The sequence below is a fragment of the Patiria miniata genome, unplaced genomic scaffold, assembly GCF_015706575.1.
Source record: "Patiria miniata isolate m_02_andy unplaced genomic scaffold, ASM1570657v1 HiC_scaffold_3, whole genome shotgun sequence".
Taxonomy (NCBI): Eukaryota; Metazoa; Echinodermata; class Asteroidea; order Valvatida; family Asterinidae; genus Patiria; species Patiria miniata.
Genome location: NW_024037069.1, coordinates 16,160,283 through 16,184,918, shown reverse-complemented (window position 1 = coordinate 16,184,918; position 24,636 = coordinate 16,160,283). Strand labels below are relative to the sequence as shown.

The window sequence follows — 24,636 nt, the reverse complement described above, 5'->3', positions numbered from 1 at the left end:
GTGGGAGTGATCCTCAAAAATGGCGAATCCTCCGGGGCAACGAAGTAAGCCAGCGGACGTAAATGTCCCTTCGAAACTACTCAGCAAATCTGAAAATGACCAAGTAGTTAACCTTCTTGGAAGCAGGTGTTTGGTGAGTTCTGTTTTAGTTGATAATGGGAATTTAAAGGGTAAAGTGACCGATATTTTTAGGAGGTAAAGGGGAAGGAGAAAATGATCTGTCAACTCAACAGTAACGAACGGCTGCCGGTCGATTCGCCCCATTTTTAACTGATCAAAAATGCAAGTTTAGGACACCATTTTTACTATTTAAAAATTACCGTTTTGCAAATGATTGTCAATTCTAAAATTATTTTTGTAGTCACTTTCAAGTCTTTTTGTTTTATTTAAGTTTTTTTCATAATGTGAGCAGTAGGGGCCTACTTTGGAAGAAAATACGGTGTTTTGCGGTTCCGTGCGCGAGTCACATCAATTCATAGCAATCTCCACACAGAGGGAGAAAAGAGGCAGAAAACGGTTCACATCTGCTTTTTCACTAGTATTAGAATAGCAGAAAAACAGATTGAACGTATTTGAAAAGTCCATTTTTGTAGTGTAAAGGTAGTGTATAGACCGGAAGCCAGTGGTGGGGGGTCAGCCTAGCTGGAAAGTTAACCACATTTCATGCATATAGCGATGATCCACATGCATACCAATGTAAGGAAATTGACGTCTGCCGGGCACACTGTTGTGAGGGTGGTCAGGAGGGCCATGAGAAAGGGGCCACAAAATTGAGCTAGATCAGCTGGTGAGTTAACCCAGTGAAACCTACTGGAAAATGTTGGGCCTAGTCCCAGGTATCATGAATGGCCACTGCCAGACATTTTCAGTGGTGGAAGGTGCCCGCCAGACATGAAAAACCTGTATAGGAGGGGGCGTGGCCATAACCCCCTCCCATTCCTTTTTGCTGATACATTTACCGCACACTTTTCTTTAAGAATTATGAAAAGGTCACATTGATAGAAATTATGATATGGATATGGATAGGCTGGGGATTAAACAATGTCAGCACAGTTTGACCTATAGTATGGATTAGAATGAATATGAAATAGGAAGGTTCAACATTTTAGATTTGGTGTACAAGCCGCGAGTTATGAGTTTATTGCAAACGATGTTGAAATTGAGTGAGAATTACCAGCTGTTGTTACACCCCAGTAAACGTGCAGGCCCAAAATCCGTCCACCGAGCTCATGAATACAAGTTTAATAAACACTCAAATTATTCTATATTATTAGAGAGTTCTGAGAGCCATGGAATTGGAAAATTAAAAAGATATGGCAAGGCTCCTCTCGCCTGGACTTGAGGCTTCCAATTCCAAGCATTTTGCATGGAATTGGGTCCGAAATTAAAGTGGCGCTGTTTAGCCACGATGTGGAGGGATCCTTTTTCAAGATGGCTACTTTTCCACTTTGGGAAACATCACTCGTTTTAGGGGTCGTCTTCTTTGGGTTAGAATTTCTCGAAAAGTCATCGGTCAACCCACAAAAAAAATTAAAAGAAAATGAAAAGTGACATGTTGATCATCATTTTCTGTACAGCCTGAACACCTGTGAGAGTTCAGAGTATTTTAAAAAGAATTTTGAAGTATTGGCATTTATCACTGGTGTCTTTAAGGGAATTTTTATACGGGGCTGAACCTCTATGACACTATATACGCCCTGGATAGGGCCCAATTGGGCTACAAAACTATTACTTGCAATTATCATTTAAAAGTAGAATATAAACGTCCACACAACCATCGTATTGTATTCTTTCGAAAACAAATTTTTGGGATCCAAATATTGACTCTAAAAAATCGTGATTCCAGTCGCACATGTTCCGCCAGTGTATCGTATGCTGCGGACGTGCTGCGGACGTGCTGTGTTCACACGAAGGACGGTGATATGTACCTGCAAGAAGGAGAAAATAGGCCTACGGCTGGAAATACGTATGCGTATGCCACAAAATGTCCGCCGCGTCAGAAGTTAACAACTGGGTTTTTGTATTCGTCTTTTCAAGATCTGTGCGTGAGTTTTTTTTTTTTTTTTTTTTTTTGCAGTTTTTCCTAAAAGTTAAAGTTCTCTCCCCTATACCGACAATCGTTTGGGAAATCAGAGCTTTTGTTCACCAACATGAGGTTTATTATGCGACGCAATGTGCACAGATAAAAGCATATAGTTGATGTCACTAACGGTTATTGTTTGAGTTAACCTAATTTAAATTTGAAAAAAAGTATTTTGTCCCTTTCGTTTTTTTAAATGAAACATAGACTTTGGCAACAGCTGTGGTGCAGGTGTTTCTGGCCCAACCTCCCAACTCCTGGACCAAAAGATGCTGTGGTGTGGCTTGCTTTGTCAAGGACAAGAACCTACGCTCATTCTTCATCAGAGTTTACGATATTGTGGTAAGTTTATGCTAGTCCAGTCGGTTATATCTTCTCTTTTGTTAGAGAAGACGCATCAGGCCAAAAAAATAAAATAATCGGTCTCTGGTCAGACCAAAGTTCTGGAATTGATGCGTTTTTTTTTTTTTTGGGGGTGTTTTTTCAAGCTTGAATTGTACAGACAAGGTGGGTACTATTTTGCTTTTTTTTGTCCTCATTATACATTGGTGTTCTCCATAATTTGCCTTGGTGCCCTTTATCATTTGCCTTGGTGCAATTTCCCCATTCCTTGGTGCTCCTTGGTAAAAAAAAAAAATGAGGAGATGCGGCAATAGAGTGCGCTGTTCAGGGATGTGATTGGTCTGTGACAAAGAAAAGATGAAAATTTTATGCATAAAATTCAAACTCTGGCGAGCACGAAGCGCGAAGCCATTACGGCGTGGGGTCCGTGGCCCGCTTAAGGGCCCCGGAAAAGTTTTGATTTTATATGCTTTGTGGTGCAATCTGAGGCGAATACTGGGCACTTTCCTCTGAAATTTTAAAGCAGAATTTGTTTTAATTTTAAGAAAAATTTTCCTTCATTTGTTAAAATATACTCTTCTTCTAATAAAGTTTTTTCTGTACTCAAAGTTGATAACCATGCTGTTCCCCCCAGGATTTAATCAAACCTGTGGGGGAATTGCTGTTGTGATACAACAACCTGCGAAGCCACGGCGTGAGTTCGGGGCCCGCATAGAAGGCCCCGAAAATTATTGAACTTTAGAAGCTTCTGGTGCATTTTAGAGCATTTCAGAGGCGATCTTGTAATATTTTTGTAAAACAAATCTAAATTGTAAACTTAAATCACTTCTGCTTCCGATAACATGCCTTTCAAAATAGCGTCTTTAGTATTGTTGGAAAAACTATTTCACCAGTTCTACATTCAGATATTTGTATAGTAAAGCACGGGAATCGTTCAATATTTTGTGCCTGGATTATTCGCATTTGCGCCACAAAAATTATCAAGACTGGCCATCAAAAGTGATTAAAACTTGCCTCACCTAATTAAAAATGTATTTGAGGTGGTTCATTCCACTATTATGCTAAACGTACATCACGGCCGCTAGCGCCGCAAACATTCAGTCTGGTCTACCGTACATCGCGCCGTACACACGGCGCAGTGTCAGTGACAGTGTGCATTGCTGCACTGTGAACGGCCCATCCCACGTGGCCGAAAATTCTGCACTTCTGCAGAATCACGCTGCGATGTTTCTCCACAGGTTTGAGTTTTGCAATCTCGTCATTTCAATGGAAAATACATACACAGAAAATGAAGATCACGTTCTGCGAATTAATTTGCAGAAATTCTCTTTTTCCATCGATGTTTGTTTGGTATTTTTACTATTTTTACGATCCAACTTCGGCCGATTATGCACGGAAAACGATGTAAGTACGGGAAATAGTCACTGGTTCCGGTCCTTCATCATAGCATTGATTCTGTTAGCACGCGAAGGGTACCAGTGTACCATTAGTCTGTACACCTGACCAGCGCAACACGTGCATCTCAAGTACCGACACAGGAGCTAGACCTAAACAATCACAATCTCGGACCCGAGCGAAAAATCACATAATCGCACTAATGACAACGCATGGTCTTCAACTTCGGTCTCACATTGGGTATTCAATATGTGCGTGCGTTGAAAGATACATGTATATCGATCAACGAAGTTTATGTCCGTAAGTAAATTTCGGATATTTCGGCAAGCAAAACTCATTATGAATAATTAATTAGCACATTCTACCCCCTAGTTTCTCAACGGCTTCACACAATTCACGTTGGTGGACTTTTGAGGCCCCTAAACCGGATTTCCGGAAAAAAACCGGAGTACCTTCAGTGTTAATTTGAAGAAAAAAAAAGTTGACGCGCGCGCTGACCAGAGACCGGAGTATTTTTTTTTGGCCTTACTGGTATTATGAAGAAAAAAATGCTTACACCGTGGCGGAACGTGAAAGGAGTTTATAATGCCAGCTTATTCCGAATGTATTTTCATTGCATGCATTGTGACTGAGCGGAGCTTAGCTTCCATTAGAGCTGCACGTGCTTGGCATTGGTTGGCCTAGGTGCGCAGACAAATATGCATGGCAGGCAGACGTCACCTGATGCGTTGAGCGCTGTATGCGTGAGTTGAGCTGCGCAATGCGAGCAGACGTAGACAGGAAGTAGGTTAATTCGTTTGCTCTTCGTTTGTGCAATGTTTATGCGCGGTTTGTACAATTAAGTTGTGTGATCTGTAATCTGGCATAGCTTAGGGTTGCATATGTAAGGCTGTAATTAGTTGTACTTAGCTGATGCTAGCTTGCATGGTTGATGCGTTGCGAATATCAGCTGTACTGTTGTACATTGCTTAGCCTATGCTGTTGCATTGCTTATGATGTTGTACATTGCTGATGCTGTTGCACATTGCTGATGCCAATTACCGTGCATTTATTGATTTATTGTTGAATAAAAAGTATTTGCTTGTACCGGCAATTCTGTTTCGAGGTGTCAAGCTATGTTACATGTTTAATGTGCAATCAGCAGAGAGTTAACAATCAGTCACAATCGGTGGAACATTTCCTCCATTATCCATAACGGACCTGCGTCCTTAGCCTTGGTAAAGGAGCTAAATGTTATTCATCCCGGCCGTGGCACGTAAACGATATCCTCACTTGGGCCATGCATTATGCAGTGCATCAAAAATACAGCGCGAACATCGACCTCATGCGGCCACCATTTCTATGCAAATTAGTTGGACCCAATATCGCGCCTTGGTTCAATCGTTGGCAAAAGCTTATGTTTTTCATTATTTTGCGCTGGATTTCTAGCGCACGACCTCGTATGCGAATACAAATAAGTGTAGGCGGGGCCAATATGTGGAGTGTCCAATCACACCTTGGTAAATCCGGACGTCATCAAATTGTTTGCAGCTAGCTATTCGCCTTTTGCGGACGTGACAGGAACCAAAGTTTTTGTGCATTGGTGCCGTGTGCAGAGACACATAACGTGTACGTGTACATGTATGGATTATGTACGGTGCCACGTTTTACTAAGCAAGTTTCTCCGCAACGATCGACCAATAAGAAAACGACATTTAAGGTCAGCTAAGGCTATTAACATAATGAGCACCACCCCCAAAACCTCACATGGACGATTGAACCAAGGCGCTATATTGGGTCCAATTGATTTGCATAAAAATAGTGGCCGCGTGAGGTCGCTGTTCGCGCTGTATTTTTAATGCACTGTACTGCATGCGTAGCGCATAGACATTATGACTGCATGCATTACCGCGCTACGGCCGTTTAAAAAACAACTAGCGCCTTGACCAAGGCTACTGCGCCCTGAACTTAAGGTCGCTGTGGTCTATCGTCTAGGGAAGAGCCTTAATTGTCTTCCTATAATGTGGTAAAAAAACGCGGGTTCGCCCGGGAGAAAGGTCCGAATAGCAAGCAAGTTTTCTTAGCTGAGCTGGACTGATCGAAGAAATGAGGACTCGACCTGAGTTGGACTCCAGAAAATGAATCAGTTACTTAACTCATTTTTTACCAAGTTGATATTTCTTCTAGCGTTTTCTTTGGGAAGGGGGATGCGGGATTAGCGGGACACGCCCTCTGCCCTGTGAAACATGCACATATGACATGCAGATCTTTCAAAATGTCTCTGATTTGTTCTTTGTTTGGCTAAACATTTAACTAACGTTCTAGTTTAGCTCTAATTTTTGTTTTAGAATAGAATGAAGCTTTGGGAACAGGAATTGTACAACCAGTTCAAGTACATTGTCGCAGATGGCCAGCCTTTCTTCCACACTTTTGAAACAGACGTGAGTGTATTACTGTTCTACTAAGTAACAAATAATCTCTTAACTTGAAAACACTTGGTTAAGATTGGCAGTGCTTGTGGCTATAAGGTGATGGTCATTCTATAAAACTTGGGGGTACGTTTTTCCTGTCCCTGTTACATCTGCCATCTATGATTTTATAATTTTGGTTGTTTTATCCTCCAAGACTACGTTATTTCTTTTTCATGCATAACCAATCCCTGTTTACTATGCAAAACTTCAACCTTATCTGGTTGAATTTTAACTCAGTCTAGGACTTTGAAAATGCACCTCTATGATGACGTGCATGACCCATGTGTCGTCATTTTGACGGCACTTTTCAATGCACATACCTACAATGCACGTACATATTCTTAAAATATAAAAAATATCATAAAAAAATCTACCGATGACGTCATCATGACGTTAAATACGATTTTGCATATTAATAACATTATCTAACTTCCAAGTTTGGAGTCGATCGAGTTTGATGACGTCATGACACATACATTAATCACATTGCATTTGCATTTGCAAATTCTTTTTGAAATAATCATGTTACGTTCGTGAGTTATGTCGTCATTTTTATACAACACATCCCTTCTATATACATACAATGTTTAACCCTAATTGGCCTTGTAGTTCTCCAAGCCATTGCAAATGCACCTGTATGATGACGTCATTCATTTATGATGACGGCCTTTGTTTACGTTTAGTTGATCAAGATATGAGAATTCAAAATGTCAAAAGTGGCTTGTAAAACAATTCTGTGCAAAGTCTACGGGATTTGGGATTGAAAAAAACGAAGAAAAAGAAAGAAAGAAAAATCAGATCAAAAACAAAGACTTTTTCATACATTTAAGGACAAGCCAAAAGAATATATGAATAAATAGATATTGTTTTTTAGTCAATACGGTTGCTTGGTTGTCGGGTTTATATTTCATTTTCAGTTGAAGAATTACTTATGAGAACGTCAGGGTGTTCAAGATGCATGTTATGGGGGGCAATGACATCTCTAGTAATTCCATCTTTTAATTATAAATTTTTCGAGACTATTTTGGTGAAAACAGCATATTTCCCTCATGTGGGTCTTTTTGTAAATGAAGGGTCCAGATTGAGGGATTTTGCTGCCCCTTAACATAATCACTCTTGGTTATAATGACATCATTCTGTGATTTTATATGGATTTTTGAAGATTTAAATATCGCCATATCTCACGAAGACAACATGCTACATTCAAATTCTTTGTGAAAAGAAAATTTAGAATTCATTGTCCGGTTTTTAGGGAGGGGGAAAATGGATGCAGAATATATCTTTGTTTTCATGTGTGACGGGCACAAAGCTCTAGTTAGTTTGCTTGTTTTTTACTGTTGGTTTTATTTCTTCGCGTACCCATAATTATGTGCACCCTGTGTATACAGACATGTTGGGCCGCCCTCAACTTTGCTAGTGATGCTGAAGCCGGTGATTTCAGCAATGTCATCGAAGTTAAGCTAAGGGCCAAGCATAAGCGTGACGGAGGTGAGTGAACCATCTCTAGATGAAGACGCTGTCTGATTTGCGAGAGCTCAACGAAGTGGGAGGGTAAACCGTATGCACATACTGGCTCGCGTGTGTATGACTAATTCTATTTTGAACAAAGTGGTAATTAATGTCTTAAAGTGAGCCCCATGTACCTTCGGCAATGCATTCATGAGACTCTTCACAGTCATGTGGTTGCAAAGGGCGATTTCTATAAAGGTTACGTAACACTTTATTTTGAATGAAACTACATGAACACAGACATGTTCTCGTTGGTGCTTGGCAAGTGAAATCTTTGAAAATTAATTTCTCCAGTTTGGAAGACCGTATCTTCATGCAACTTGCAGGATTTATTTCCCTTATAATGATCCAAGTATGTGCTAGAAATTGTGATGTGTTTATTACTTTTCGTTGAAATAGGAAAATAGGCCTGGCTACGTGCATTTTTGAAAGTTTTAACACTGGCGTTTGCAATATCTTCCAATATTTTCAAGCCTCACGAGTATTAATTAAATTCCTATTCATTTGGAGAAAAGCCTCCTTCACGAGTTATTAATTGATAAATATCACCCTTTTTGCCGGCTTCCATTGGTCGATACCGAGACCCACGCCAAATATGCTAATCTTCCATACGTTATTGTGTTGTTTGGCCGAAATCGGTCAACCGTAGCGCCTAAGGCGCTTTGCTGAACAATGCAAGTGGGTTGGGTAGGCAGAAAATCCTTGTCGAAACTTTCCATGGAGATTGTTGTAGTTGTAACACTAGCGTTTGCAACAACATATTAAACTGAAATTCGGAATGGTAATAGTGTTCAACTACTTGTGAAATAACAATTTGGAGAAATTTTTAAAAATTGATATAAATACATAGATTTGGCGAAGTTTTCGAACGATTTCTTCCAGACTTGAAGGTCAGCTATACCAGTAACCAGTATTGACATTTTGGCATTGATGACGGCGATTTTTTTTTCACTGACATGAAGTTTAGAATTTCTTCTTCCGTTATTATTTAACATTTCAATCATACTGAGCATATTTTCTGAGGAACACAACGTTCAAAATGTCCTTTTTGCGGTGTGTGAATTTCACTGCTCTGCTATACTAAGTACGTAATCGGATTAGCTTTCCTTAGTAACGACGGACGCTTTGCCTTAGTAGCCACATGACTGTTCAAGTGGTCTCCTCCAACTCTCCATATGTTGCCCTTGGAAGGCCGGCTGGCGTAATTTTTATTCCTAGGAGGGTTAGGGGCAATGTCATGAATAATTCATGTTTATCCATGAGAACAGACAATGACATCAACAGCATTGTTGTTTGTTACTCAACTAGTTACAATACATTAAAGCATTTTAAAGAACGGTTGTCGACGAGCTACCACACAGTAGCCTCGTGGATAGCGAGATGAGCTATGGATACAATGATCCCTGGTTCGAATCCACGTCGTCGCTGCTCATTTTCATCAGCTATTTTTCTTCTCCCAATTTATCACTGAGATAATTTTAAATTAAGGGGAAAATAGAACGAGAACCTAAGTCTTGCAATGATTCAAAGGAAAAACGGAATTATTCATGACATTGCCCCTAACCCTCCTAGGAAAAAATTACGCGGCCGGCTGGGTCAAAAGGTAAAGTCTGTTGCGAGTCATGTGACCCATCAAGGTTGCGTTTATCTCCGGTTTTCTTTATAGCTCGAAAAGATTGAAAATACATGTACTTATATTCCCATGGGTGGGATGGCAGTCCATCTTAGTTGCCTCCCAGTTTATGCTGACCGGCGCCCACTCCTTGGTGGAGAGAGGCAAGTTGGAGTAAAGTGGCTTGCCCTATGACACGCCAATAGCCTGTTCATGAGTCATGAACCCTAACCACTAGAACATTTCAATGTATAAAATGCATACGGGTGTAAATCAATGTGTGAAATGCAGAGCCTGGTTCAAACATTTCAGAAGGGTTGGTTTGTAAAATATCAAATTTATTTTCGAATAATTTCGTATTGAAGAAGAAGTAATCAAATTTAATTAAAATAATCTCATTAAATCAAGTAGAATATGTGGGTGAGGTGTTATAAAACAAATATTGAGTGTTTCAACTCGTGGTACAGTTAAACCAGCCTCAGCTCAGTGATCCATGGAGCATGCGATTTTCCCGAGGCTTTTGCAAGGGGAAAATAGAATTCTCCACTAAAGTGGATCTCCTCCGGAGGCTAGTTTTACTATACCATTCGAAGCAGTAAATATTTGTACAATAATGAATACATTTAATTGCAAGTTATCTTGTCAATTTCAGGCACAAAAAAACGCCGCGCTCCAGAAGCAGCAGTCCGGAATCGACCCAAACATGCCCCTCCAGTGCCAACCCAAAGTGAGTATCTAATTCCAAGCTCTTTTTAGCAAGATGCAACTGAAAGAAAGCCAAGATCGCTTGGCTAATGGCTAATGTTGTGCAAACTCCCGACCCGAAACCGAAACCGACCCGGCCCCAAACCAACCGGTCGGTTTGTCCATCTTTTTAGTCGGGTGGGGTCGGTTTCGGTTTTGCGTTTGCGATTTTCGGGTCGGGTCAGGTCGGGTCGGTTAAGCCATTTTGGAAAAACACGAAATTAAACCGAAATGAACCGAAACAGAAATTTACATGGTACACTATTTAGTGAAGAGTCACTGCGTCCGGTGCGACTAAAAATGGTTTGCAGTCTGTCTCGATCGGTCTACAACATGTAGGCCCGACAGTAGGTCACGTTGTGAGTGCCACATGGCATGATTCAGACTTTACTGAAAGCCGACATTTACGCGAATTAAAGCGGGTCAGTTCAAGCGCAAAAAGCGGACATATTTGCCGAAGCCAGATATTCGGGGGTTTTTCGGGTCGGTTCGGTTTCGGTTCGGTTCGGGTCGGTTTTCTTTTAATTGTTGTTGGGTCGGGTCGGGTCGGTTTTAGCCTAGTCCTGTTCGGTTTCGGTTTATAAAATAAAAGTGTCGGGGCGGTTTGGCCTCGCCAACCCGACCCGATACACATCGATGCTAATTGACCTTGCACTTACAAGCAATACGGTGTTCTAAAACGGACAGGCAAACGTCGTGGTTGAACTTTTCGGTGTTGGGTCAATTCGCCCCTGGCCCTTCGTGTGACAGGATGATATAAATTATGCTCCATGTAGGCCTATTTGGTTTATACAAGAAACCTTTTATTTAAGTGTCTGCATGATGCTGGTATAATTTGTTCGATCGTGTGTCCTTTGTCTATGGTACGATTATTTGTATGTTTTGATCATTGTTTAAGAAAATGACAAATTCTGTGTGGTAACTGGTTACATACTTTAATACATCGTCCAAACAAAATACAAATAGGTCCAAAACCGCACCAACGAACTCCCAACTCAGGGGGCGAGTTGGTCTTGGCTCAAGATGTCAGTGATCAAGAGCGATAGTTGCAATGTTATGTAGCGTAAAGCGTTGGGCAAAATTGGAAAATTTTACACAATGTTGGTTAAAATTTTAACCAACTTTTTTAACCAACCAAATTTTAACCAGCGTTTTGGGAGTGCGGTTAAACTTTTCAAACGTCCGTGGTTCAATTTATCAAACGTCGTGGTTCAACGTTGGGTATTATTTTAACCAACTGTTGGGCTGTTGACCTGGTAAACAAGTACAACAGTTGGTTAAAATTAGTAATTTTACCCAACGCTGATTAAACTGGATAAAGTTAACCATCGTTGGTTAAAATGAACAAAAAAGCACCATAGGCTGAGTGCAATATGGACCGTTATGGGCTATATCGAAGTGCACTGTTGTTGCCATGGATCGACCTATCAGGATCGAGGGCTCAAATTTGGTATCACGTGTAATCGTATTACCAGTGGGGTTCATCAATGATGGATCCTCGTTCATAGTTCCATCCGTACAATTACAATAAGATGTAAAACAAGAATGATTCCTTAATAATTGCAATGTCTGAAGTTCAGACCGTGGACTAAACATGAGATGTCATTGCGTGGGCTGGTTTGAAGCGCCAACCCACAGCCAGAAACCATGTCGCGATTGTTGAAAATTCACTTCCTCGCAATTTGATTCAATATTTTGTGCAGTTAACATCCAGCCATCTCCGACAATTAACACCACCACCACCACCACCACCACCAACACCAACACCGCCACCAGTAAGAAGAAAAACAAGAAAGACCAAGGGAAGAAAGCAAGGCTGAACAAGGCTGACATTTCCTCGCCCATTAATTTTACGTAAGTGGCTCTGCCAACTGGTGGAATTTATCGATTATGTGCACAAGTGCATGCCCCGTAAACGGTTAGAAAGGGAGAGTAATTAATTAAACCTAATTTCTGTAATCGACCTAAGAAACGCACTGTGAAACACAAACAGGACCGAACTTGCAACGCAGACATATATGAAAACATTTTATCCGAAAGTGTCGCCGACAACTCAGACAAACGCAAACAACGTGGCAGCTAGACGATCGGTACCGACGGTTCCGCGTATTGTCTGCGCACTCTGCGTAAGCTTAATTTCGATATGGACACCAGGCTTTAAGTTGGACCCTCTAACACATTGCCAGTTTGTGCCTGGTGCTCATGCATAGACACTTCATGTATGTGCAGTCACATGCTCAAACCAATGCACAAATGCCCAAATCTGTGACATAAACATGCAATTTCAACATACGTGTTTGATAACATTTTCCATAAAATTGTAAGATTATTTCAAATGTAAATCACAAATCCGACATAATAATGTAGATGTATATATTACTTGTTTTTCTCTTTAGTCATGTCAAGCATTTTGGACGGGGTCCAGAAAATGGTGACGATGTAAGTAGAACTTGAGTTTCTTGTTTTATATTTTTGAATTTTTTTACCGTTAATTGAACTTTTGATCTTTTATTTTGCCACCCAAATAAAAAAGGTGACGTTTATTTTGGTCATTCCTGTCACTGTCTTTTCCATCAATGATCAGCCGATGCGACAGACAAATAAACAAAGAAACCAACACACTGACACACTGATGCATTCCTAAAAAGGTAAAATGGAATAGTTCTGCCCAATTTCATGTTGAATGTCACCTTGTGTACATCACTTCCTTGTGAACCTTAAAATGAGCTGCACAGGTTGTTGGCTCACCGGCAGTCTAGAGAGTGCACCCTACTCGGCTTGGCTTTGATTCTATACGCAAAAGAAGTGTGACATCACACAGGGTCGTTTCAAATAGTGATGTGTCCACAGTGTTTCGCCATATAGCCATACAAATTGAATACCAAAGTTTAACCCATTTACATTGAAAATATAACAAAAGGAACAACAAAATAGGGTAAGTGCTTCGAGTCAAATGGCTAGATCACATTTTTGACAAGATCGTGAACGACTGACCCAAAGCACCGAATTTGGCAGATAGATTCTTATAGGCCTATCCCCGAAAAAGATATTTAGAAGGGGGTGACTGCCATACTTCAAAAAGGTTAATGGGTCTAGAACAAACGTTAGTGAATGTTCCTTTGAATGTTTGACCCCCAGGATAAATTGATGGACCAAGCCCTCCAGAACTGGTTGGAAACCCTCGGTCTAGATGAAAGCGAAATCCAGGGCAAGGAAAACGTGCAGTTCATCAATCAGTTTGTAGATGAACATGGAGGAATAAATGCTGTTAAAAATAACATGTCTCGTAAGTAAATGCATAAGGTCTGGGTTTTCAACTTCAGACAGCTTATGGTGTAGCACAAAATTGACTTTAAGGCTGAACCAAGGGAAACTACTTTCCCTTGAAAATAATCTAAACAATTTTTATATTTAGCTAAGATGGCAGTTAACCCCACTTCACTGTTAAATGCAGTGATGGAGTGTGAGGCAGGTTTTTGGTTTTCTCAAATCAGTGTGTACTATTATTCACATTGCACTGGATGCTCTGAAATGTTTGCTAAATTCTGTGAGATGATTCAAAGGATTTGGAATGGTGCTGCCCCTTTTTATAAATGCAGACCTGTGCTCCTGTATAGTAACGTGTTTTCAGGCCTTGCTTTCAGTTGCTTATAACAATAGGAACCTTACATGTGTAACTTTTCTTGTAGACCTCAAATCTTCTGTGGTAAATGCTTTCTTTTGTTTTTCCTATTCCTCAAGAGAGGTCAAGAATGCCTGCCCCTCCACCCCCGCCCCCGTCTCCTGGCTCTGCTGCTCCGCCTCCCCCACCAGGCAACCGTGTTGCTCTCCTACCACCTCCCCCAAGCCGTGGTCCTGCACCCCCTCTCCCACCCTCATCTCGTGGGGCACCACCCCCACCCCCACCCTCGCGCGCTCTGCCCCCGACGCCCCCCTCTATGGCCCCACCCAGCATGCTCTCCCGGCCTATGGCAGCCCCGGCTCCTCCACCCCCAACCCCATCTGGAGGGGGTGGAACACCAACCTCTCCACCACCACCAGCTGTTGGAGCCGCTCCGCCCCCTCCCCCTATCGTAGAGGGAGGGGGGAGAGGCCGTATAGATGACATCCACAAGGGTACTGCCTTTAAGCGTGTGGATCCAGATGACCAGACAGCTCCAGCCAGCAGTGGACGTGGGGCGCTTCTGGATCAGATTAGGGGAGGAAAAGCCCTCAAAAAGGTACGAAAATTCCGGGTGTTTTCCAGTAGATATCAATATACCCTTGCCTTCCATAAAGTCAGTTGTTGTTCCAAGACAATGACAAAAAAAATAACAAAAGTGCATAATAGTTATGTCCATCACATCAGAGGAACAATGACATGCCTTCAGGTGTAACATGAAATTCAGAATCTGTGTTATCATGGTTGGTTAAATGATTAAACAATTATATTGTTCACACACATCGTCACTTCTTAGGCTTATACTCACTGTTGCTGAAAGAGCTTCTATAACGCTCCGTTTATTAAGATGTCTTTCAATATTATTAGTACATTTAGTTCTCCAGTGTTTATTTGCTGCATATTTAGGACTGTACAACATGCTTTAATCGGCAGTTGGCACAATAAGCAGCTTTTATATACAATGCTATATAATGTAGTGTAGGCCTATATTTAGCACTCTCGTGATGGTAACATATCAATCATCGACATGCTTGTGCTTGTTGTAGGTGGATATGTCCGACCGGGAGGCAGAAGTGGCCCCCAGCTTTTCTCAGGATGACCTAGGGGCTTCACTGCTCAATGCTCTACGGATCAGAAACTGTGTCATCCACTCTGGTAATGCATGTTGTCACGGTGGGCCCCTCTCGGTTCATATCAGAGACAAATTTGGGGCAGAACCATTATCTTTGTCTAGCCTACGGAGGTTCAAAAATGGAGAACTGCTTTACTGCAACCAGAAATACAGATTGAACGTTTTGCTAAGTGGATTTTTCTACCTTTCTGCTTTTCTGCTACCAGAAAAGAATATTTTTGTTTACCCATAGCGCTTCAAAAGTGGGCGAGTGCTTTTTCGCTTTACAACTACTAGAAAAGCCGACTGAACATGTCGTACAGATCAATTTTTCTTCCTTTCTGCTTTTAGGGAGAGTACTTTTGAACCTCCATACTTTGTCTGCATGGAAGCAGCTCTGCTTTTTGGCCCAGAGATGTTCCGGGAAAATTTTCGTTGCCAACAGCTCGACTCACCAATACTGATATCTTCATTGCGAGAAGATTCCGGGGACATTGTTCAGAATCCTCAATCCTGCAATCATTGAGAAATTGTTCCATGTTAAAAACCTTGAAAAATATGTTTATATGGGTAGTGTTCTTAAAGCTCTAATCCTAGAGTCTATAGCATTCCCTAAACGTACATTGCGATACGTCAGACGATCAGACGATTTCCGTGGACAAAGGGGGTTTAATTTAAGCCGTTCAGAAATTAGTGCCTGTTAATGAGTTGACGACCAACCATTGCGAAGATCAGCAAAAGGGGGATACAAAAGTTTAAAGACACGGAGGTAACAACAAAAGAATCAACAACAATGAACGAGAATGTTTTTCTTCGCACCCATTTGGTATTTGTATAATTTTACTATTAATCGCTTAATCATCGAACTCATGGATACTTGAATTATTAAACAGCCTTAATAACGAATTAAACGAAAAGGAGAATTAAGGATCTTTAGCCTAGTTAAGATAAAGATGAGCTTGAGCCTGTCGCGATGGCTGTCGCGATTTTGGGATGGTGTCAAGTCGATATAATAGGAATACAAAGCTTTCATGTTTCCGCAATCAATTTAATGCGGGGAAGACTAACCATCATCGTTGAGAGAATATTCTTGTACCGGTAATTGAGGAGAAACCATCATGGCTATGGGAGGATTTTTTACAAGGGATATGGAGGAGACTAACCATCAAGGCTAGGAGGATATTTTCAGAGGGAGTATGTAGAAGACTCAACATCAAGGCTAGGAGGATACAAACATCATAGTGAAGCGACATTTTTATATACATCGAATGTGAAACGACATTAATCATTGTACCCCCTCCTCCTTCGTGCCGAGCTTGGCAATGGTTGGATCTTAAACAGGTCGTCAGCTCATCATCACAGGCAATTTTCAGGACGGTTTAAACCGCAACCCCCCTTGTCCACGGAAATCGTCTGATTGTCTGGCGTGTTGCAAGGTACGTTTATGGAATGCTGTAGACTGTATAGGTTTATAGCTTTACAAAAACAATATTGGGAAATAAGTACACGTCTTACAACAATGCACATGACATCTGAAATGTTGATTCACTAAATGACAGAAGGAAAAAGTGCTGTCGCAAATTTACCGTCGGAGTTTTGGAAAATGTGATAGCCATGTCACTGTTCCCTCCTTAATGCCGTGTGCGTCAGGGCATGTCATTACGTAGGTTACTCTAAGAGGCGGATCTAGGAATTTTTTTGCAGGGGATGGGGGTTTCATCAGCAAATTTTTTTTTCAAATGTAGGTAGGGTTTTTCTGAGGACACTTGGCTTCCGAATATCAATAGGTGGATGGGGTGGGTGGGGGGGGGGGGGGCTCGTACCATACTTTCAATGGGGTCGCTACTCCAATCCGACGATTATTAACACTACAGAATACTGTTCAAATACCCACTTACAAAGCTGGCTCTGTCCGTATTTTCTGCATAAATTTCTATAAAAAAATGAAACATTTTGACAGAGCTGAGTTTTTTTTTAACCCACGTATTATACCTAGACTCTTGAATCAACGTTTATAAAAATTATATACAGGATCTGATCGCTCTCACACCTGTGAGGTCCACTTCGTGTATACAATGAACTATAACACTTGTTACGACTTACGAGTGTGAGGCTTATAATATACAAACCTCTATACACGTTAAATATAATCCTTACACTCCTGTGAGCAGTGGCGTCGCCAAGGGGGGGGCCAGGGGGGGCACGTGCCCCCTCCCCCCTGGAAAACCTAGTGCCCCCCCCCCCCGAGTGCCCCCCCCCCCATCAAATGCTGGTGCCCCCCTATCCTCTGCAAAATTCTGCGCGTTGTTAAAATCATTACCTCAAAAAAGCAATTTTTTTGAGATATCTTCAGATCGAATTTAGCATCAAATGTGGCACCATTTTGCATCTAGCCCATCCTCCGTATGCGAAAATTTTCCAAAGGGGAGGGGTCCCCCAGGACGGCGATCCGTATCCACCTAAGTGCCCCCCCCCCCCATCAAATGCTGGTGCCCCCCCCCCCCTGTGCCCCCCCCCCCCCCCCAGACTGAAAGGTCTGGTGACGCCACTGCCTGTGAGGCAGTCTGTTTCTCTCACAATGGAATCAACGTCTTTGGATATTTTGTTTTTCTTTGTATAAAACACAAACACTTTGCAAAACTGCAATAACTTTATAAAAACTTTGAATTTCTTTGTTAACGTTTCAATAGAAACTTTATATATATTTTCATTTCTCAAAATATTGTGCACCGCAACTAATTTGGCCTCGGGGCCACGATTCGTGGCCTTATTATAAAGCTATTTGGAGGTTTGTGCTGTAAAACAAACTCATCGTCGTTCCTTTCTACACATTATGTCCTGACATTAATCATGGCTGTGATTGGTCAAAACACTGGGGCTTAACGGATCAGTCTCTTTCTCTGCTTGTAGGGGTTCACTTATTGTGCCTCTTCTGAAATGTATGCATTTTCTTCTTCTTTTCTTCACCACCCATCTCCCATGCAGAAGACAGTGATGACGATTCTGATGATGACGACTTTGATGATGATGACGAAGAGTGGGAGTAAATTGAGGACTAAAACAAAACTGTGTGTTTACGGTAACCCCCCTATACCTGGATTTTTAGGCTAAATTTCCGATCTCAAACTGTTTATTGCCACATTTGTCCAAAAAAATATGATAAAGTATTTGTTGAAAAATCATACTAAATGTTCAAGTTATTCAAGTGTTTTGGGTGTTATTGAATACAGGTTAATAAAACAATATACCGTTAAAGGTATCCTAAAGTAAACAAAGTAAGTAAAAGTGACTGACATATTCTTCAGATGGAACACAGTTATATATATTTTCATATTTTCTATGAAAACCGCTGCAATATCGGAATCCCTAATAAAGCTATAGTCCATCATTTGCAGCCATCCGAAAAAGTAACATGGCGTATTATTGTTGAAAAACATACTTGGTTGAAAGATAGTAAGGGGGCTAAACTCCCTGTGAAATTAATCTTTCTGGCAAGCTATCATTTAGAAGTAATCAACGAAAGAAGGCCTTTCCAATGCACCGTAGGAAAATTTAAATTAGTAGTTCGTTTTGTTATTCGGCGCAGCGCGCGCAATCATTGGCACGACGCACAGGCGCACAAGGTTGCTATAATTCGTCGGATCAGTGCGCGACATCGCGTATAGCTGCAATTCAAAACAATTCAAAATATGATTCAGCAACTTTTGATTTGAAATTGAGATCCTAGAATGCTGTTTTTCTCGGAATATACAGCTGAAGCTGAGCCGAAACTTCATCAGGTTAGTTGTTCAGTATCCTTCATTAGATTTTGAACACTTTCGTTGCTTCAAACGAACAAAATGCACAAATTACAAATGATGGACTATATCTTTAAAGCTATAGTCCATCATTTAAAGCCATCCGAAAAGTAACTGGCGTAATTATTGTTGAAAAACATACTTGGTTGAAAGATAGTAAGGGAACTAAACTCCCTGTGAAATTATTCTTTCTGGGAAGCTGTCATTTTGAAGTAATCAACGAAAGAAGGCCTTTCCAACGGTGCGTCTTAAGACGCACCTTAAATCAGTAGTTCGTTTTGTTATTCGGCGAAGCGCGCGCAAGCATTGGCACGACGCAGGCGCGCGCGCTGTTGCTATAATTCGTCGGATCAGTGAGCGTCGTCGCGTATATAGCTGCAATTCAAAACAATTCAAAACATGATTCAGTAACTTTTGATTTGAAATTGAGATCCTTGAATGCAGTTTTTCTCGGAATATACAGCTGAAACTTCATCAGGTTAGTTGTTCGGTATCCTTCATTAGATTTTGAACACTTTTGTTGCTTCAAACGAACAAAATGCACAAATTACAAATGATGGACTATATCTAGCCATCAACACAATTCGGGGTATTATTTCGCCCTTTAATCCTAATAACTTCTCTTCAGAGATCTCTAGTATTATTACCAGCAATCGCTTCAGCCATTTGCTCAATTTGAATCTGATCATTATCCCTGAAGACCTATTAAAACTGGTTCCAGGTATACGGTGCATATCTGCATCAATACCATGATGCAGTTGGACACATGCCTTCCAATGTTGATGCCACATCAGAGCTTCCTAACGTAAATGCTAAACCTTAATTTTCATCGTTCCTACTATCCGACTGTGAAGTATCTTTACCAGAGGGGTTAGATTTCTGAATACATTCAGAAACATTAATAATACATGTGGTCATAACATCATTGTACAAATCGGTTAAATCGTTCACATGCTCTTTACAATTCATAATTTTGTGCAATGTAAAAAATAATTGTTAAAAGAAATATTTTCCAGATTTGTTTGTAAATTATGTTTATGATTTTGAACATTGTGGTTTACTTGCTTTCCTCCAGAAAACAATTTCAACTGGAACATGATCGAGGAAAAAGTGATTACATGTATCTATAATATTAAGTAAAACAATGCTCTTTCCAATTGTAGAAGAGACTAAAGAATTCTTGATATACTTTAGATATATGGACCAGTAAATGTATACGGCACTTGTGCTAATTCAAGATCGATACAAATAACCATAATCATTAAATTTAAAACAACGGCATTTGGAGATGACCGACTAAGATCTTAATTTAGTTCAACTCCAAATGTACGAGTATGTGAAGACCGATCCGGCGGACTGATCAGAGAATAATGACAGGAAGCTACAACGGCCAGGAAGGCGGATCAGCAATGCACTGTGAACGGTGCCGGTGTCACATGAAAATCCGACTCCTATGAAAATCGGACCCCTATTTCCCTATTATTGGTTGATCCCTCGCACGTGACAGGTCACTCTCCCGAAACGATCCTAAAATAGCATAGTATCGTACTCACGCGTGCGCAGTACTACCAATGAGTCCACATTTCATGGAGTCGGATATTCACGCTACACCTGGGCACGTCGGAGCACAAAAGAAGACCTGGCCATCCACTTTAGCCAATGAAGTCCCGGGGAAGGTCAGGTGCCGAGTTGGTCAGGTGCCGAGTTGGAAGTCGGGAGAATATAGAAGGCAAAATGTGGGTGCAGAGTTGGCACGGTGCCGAGTTGGCACGGTGGCTAGTTGGCTATGGCACGGTGGCTAGTTGGCACGGTGGCTTGTTGGCTATGGGTGCCGAAATGACCGACATTCAACAGATGGATCAACACTGATCAAACTATAAGGACGCACCGAGTAAACGATGGGTGGAGCACTTTAGCAACTTGCTCAACATGTGTTCTTCCGTCAGCACATGCAGCTGCACTCAACCATACCCCACATCAGGTCTCTTTGGAAGAGCTTGACCCACCATCAATTTCTGAAATAGGGAAAGCCATCCAATAAATGAACTCCGATAGAGCATCGGGCAAAGATGGAATCCCGGCATCTGAGTTGTACCAAGCTAGCAGGCCCATCATAATCGATTAATGTCTTCTGCGATGCACGCATATGCATAGGGGAGCAAGAGAAGATACTAGCAGAAATTTAGGGATGCCCTGATTGTTGCCCTCTACAATAATGGCAGCAAAGCCGACTGCGGAAACTACAGGGGCATCACTCCTCTCCATCGCTGGGAAGTTTTTATCCGAATCAATCTGAACAGGCTCATTATTGTGTCGGAAGCCAATTTACCTGAAGCCCAGTGTAGATTTCGTCAAGGGCGCAGTACGGTCGATATTATGTTCTCAGTGCAACAGACAGAGGCATCGCGCAGAACTTAGACTTGTACTCCTTATTTGCCCACGAATGTTCATCCAGATAATCAGGCCCTTTCAATTATGGCATGACTGGACAATAGTTCTCTCAAATGGTGACCAGTCCGACCCATTTGATATCTCAAATGGGATGGAAGCAAGATTGCGTCCTGGCACCGGTCCTCTTCAACTTGAAATTTACCTGTATCATTAAGTATGCCATGCAGGATCTTGACTCGGGGCGTAAACATCCGATACCTCGGACAGTTCTGTCTTCGACCTGCGTCGAACAGCCAAGACGAAGACGTCGACTGTTCTCATTCAGGAAGCGCTGACCTGCAATTCATGCTTAACAAGTTCCCAGAAGCTTCAAAGCCATTTGGCTAAAATTGAGGATCTCTTCCAGCCAACCGGCGCTCAAAAGGCGCTCAAAAGGCAACCATCACCAACCCAGGCAATCAAAAAGTACATATTCAAATTCTACCATAAATAAGGAGTGGTTAAATTAATATTTAACCACTTGGCAAATGGATAGAAGAGTCCATCAACCAACCAAAGTGGGTATTTAATAGCCCGCATCAGGGTCAAAAGATGCAGTTTGAATAGCAGGCCACTGAAACCAAACCGATGCCCGATTGAGTAGCCATAGGGGTGAGTTATTATCTTCAGTTATTTTGTGTTGTAATTTTGTGACTTAGATGGGAGTTCATCCTTATAATACATGGTTCATCACTTATTTGTTGCATTTCGTTGTTGCATTTCTGTGAATGAAGTTTCAACATCTTGACTTTTAATAAATGATTCAAACTTAGAGATTTGCAATGATAAGTTTGGCAGTCAACGTAAATTGAATCATGATGGAACGATAAACACTGATGATCTGAATTGAACTGACTATATCCTATCTCATAGATAATGTTATGTTAAAGAAACGTTCATTTAAGAATCATTTTATTATTTGGTATATATAGCTTCCAGCTACAAATATGGTGACGTAGCTGATGTAGCAGTGCGCTGCGCTGAACTACATGTATAACCAGGTTAGTTCCTAAATTGTTTTGTGTATACTGAACTGTACTTGATTGCTGAATTGCCAGACAATGTATTTCTTTACTTTGTGCCTAAAGCAATTTGTGTCTCTGCCTCTCTGGTGTATTTTATGTACACACTTGTGTTGTTTAAAATAGGGTACTTTCCATGTTTTGGTGTTATTAAGGACAAGGACAAATTTCTGTCTACCCAAGAAAGTATTATGTAACCTGTCACAATGCATTTGGCGAGATACCACGGGTTACAGCTGTATCGTTTGTGTGAGGATTGTTTTGGTTTCAAGCATTGATGGTTACACACCGACTAATTTTGAATTGTACTGTGCATTGTGATGTATTAAGAGTGTAGTATTTTAAACATTTGGGGTTTTTTTTGGTTCCTAAATGCCCAGGGGCTTGTAAATTCCGACATGGGCCGTCACATTATATCCGTCGAGTTCTAATCATCAGCCCCAAATTGTCGGCCTAGCAAGGAGGTTTGTCAGCAATACAAAAATAAGAGACACTGAATAGCAGATCTGCACGTGTCGCCGTTATAAAAGTTTGTTCGAACATTGACTAACGCCTGAACAATCTGTGCGGCCGGGTGTCAAAAGTGGGATAACGGCACTTTAACTTGAACTGAACAATTTCGACGGACCCCTGGATACCCAGGATCGATAGTGCAGGACATCGTATACAACCTGCCAGCAAGAGAAGATTCCTTCCTCCATGCTGGGATGAAGCACCGGATCTCCCCTCCTGTCCATCTATTAGTGGACAAGCTGAAGCAAGCCATGACGACCGGATCCCGGCCAAGCCTCTCCTTGGGAACAGAAACACAAGAGGACCTTATCACAAGACAAGCGTCGTGGCGGTAGGTCCGTTTCATTTTTTAACCACTTGTTTCTTATGTTGTATTCTTGATTGAAGGTTATTCAAAAGATCAGGAATCATGTGTACATTGTTATTGCCTACTATTTATTTGGTTTGTGATGATTATAAGAGGATTATACGACAGTAAATTAATATAGCTATGGACCATTGGCACATAGTTTGGTGCACTTGGAACGCGGTGTTTTTTTTTCAACATTAGAATTACACACTAATTACGCCCATTTGCCGAGGAAAATAATGACATTGACAATACTCTCTGTCTTTTTCATATTACGGCAGACTGTCGTAGCCCCTTGAGACAAAAGTATAACAAGTGAAAGATATTTCCATGCTGGATAACCCAAAAAAAATTGACCTATTTTTTATAATTATCGGTAGTCCCCAGTAACGTTATTTTGATTAAATACAGAAACTGTTTAGCTTAAGCCTATAAGCAGTGGGCACAGCAAGAGACGTGTGAGTCACTGCTTACTATTTATTCTCCAGTTGTTGTCTAGGACAAGCCTATATATAGCCTACTTATTTGGAACAGGGTCCAAACTACACTAGTATAGTACCAACGGCAAAAACAGTTGGCCTATAATTATAAAACCCAGTGGCACTAAAAACAGCCTTTCCACAAACACGGGCTATAGGCTAGTATTATCGGAATTTTCTCACCTTGACTTCCACCAATCTTGGCCACGTGGTCTGGTGCACATGGTCAGATGGTGCAGGCTCCCCAAATCTCGAGCACCACGTGAACATTCTGCAGCAACGTTACCTTGTATCATGTACGAATGTTTGATGGAGACTGACTTAGATCAACGCACAAACTTTCCTAAGCGTCATGTGTGTTTCTGAGACTTCCTAAATCTAGATGGGTCCACTGGCACTGAAGCTATGCCTGCAGCAGGCACAGGGGTAATTGACAGATAGTGAAGTGCCCACAAACTGGCTGGCGAAAGCAGGAGAACTTGCAGTTGCATGATGACTTGGGCCTCATCTTTATGGGCTAGTGAACGTCCAACTGTCACATAATTCCATTGGATTTGAAGAAATCTGAGACAACCAGAATATATCTAAGGTCAAACTAGATCCATCCACTCAAAATGATGACTGTCAATAAGTCCACTGGACTGGGAATTGGAGACATCCAAGATTAGTATTCAACAAATCCGCGACACTGAACAACAAAAATACACTCCTGCTGGTGCACAGACAAATTGATCCAATTTGCTAAAACAAATACACCAAATATAAATCCAAGGTATTGTAAATTCAAGGTAGTGAGAAGATTGTATTCCAATGAAAATTTAATGCGCAAAATGAAATCTGATCCTGCTGTCTCGATGACTGTGACAAAAGTGAGCACAGCCCAAGCACTCTTAGCCCAACTCGGGCCATCACTTCACTAAGCAACATAAAACAAAACAAGCTTATTCGTTGGTTCAAAGTTGGTCTAAACATTTGCATATTGAAATCTCTCACTGGCATACCAAATATGGTAATGGAGTGCAGCTGTGCAAGGCTGGAGAACTGAGTGAGGTGATCCAGCGAATTAGGTCAAAGACTTGGCAACACGCCAAATTGCTGGCTTGTGTTCTTGTACGTATGTATATGAAACTAGGGCAAAGAGC

General features: G+C 41.3%; 1 protein-coding gene and 1 long non-coding RNA gene across 2 annotated transcripts; both read left to right on the top strand.

The window, feature by feature from the left end:
* The first annotated feature begins 14 nt into the window (after window positions 1-14).
* Window positions 15-17,951, top strand: LOC119736503 (neural Wiskott-Aldrich syndrome protein-like). Its single transcript, XM_038210520.1, has 10 exons — window positions 15-133; window positions 2,288-2,422; window positions 6,145-6,237; window positions 7,656-7,755; window positions 11,836-11,986; window positions 12,529-12,571; window positions 13,271-13,418; window positions 13,874-14,352; window positions 14,840-14,948; window positions 17,890-17,951. The coding sequence occupies exons 1-10, from the start codon at window positions 20-22 to the stop codon at window positions 17,949-17,951; spliced, it is 1,434 nt and encodes a 477-aa protein (XP_038066448.1). The 5' UTR covers window positions 15-19.
* Window positions 7,652-11,962, top strand: LOC119737085. Its single transcript, XR_005272338.1, has 3 exons — window positions 7,652-7,755; window positions 10,041-10,115; window positions 11,836-11,962. It is a non-coding gene; the product is annotated as an uncharacterized LOC119737085 (long non-coding RNA).
* Window positions 17,952-24,636: the final 6,685 nt, after the last annotated feature.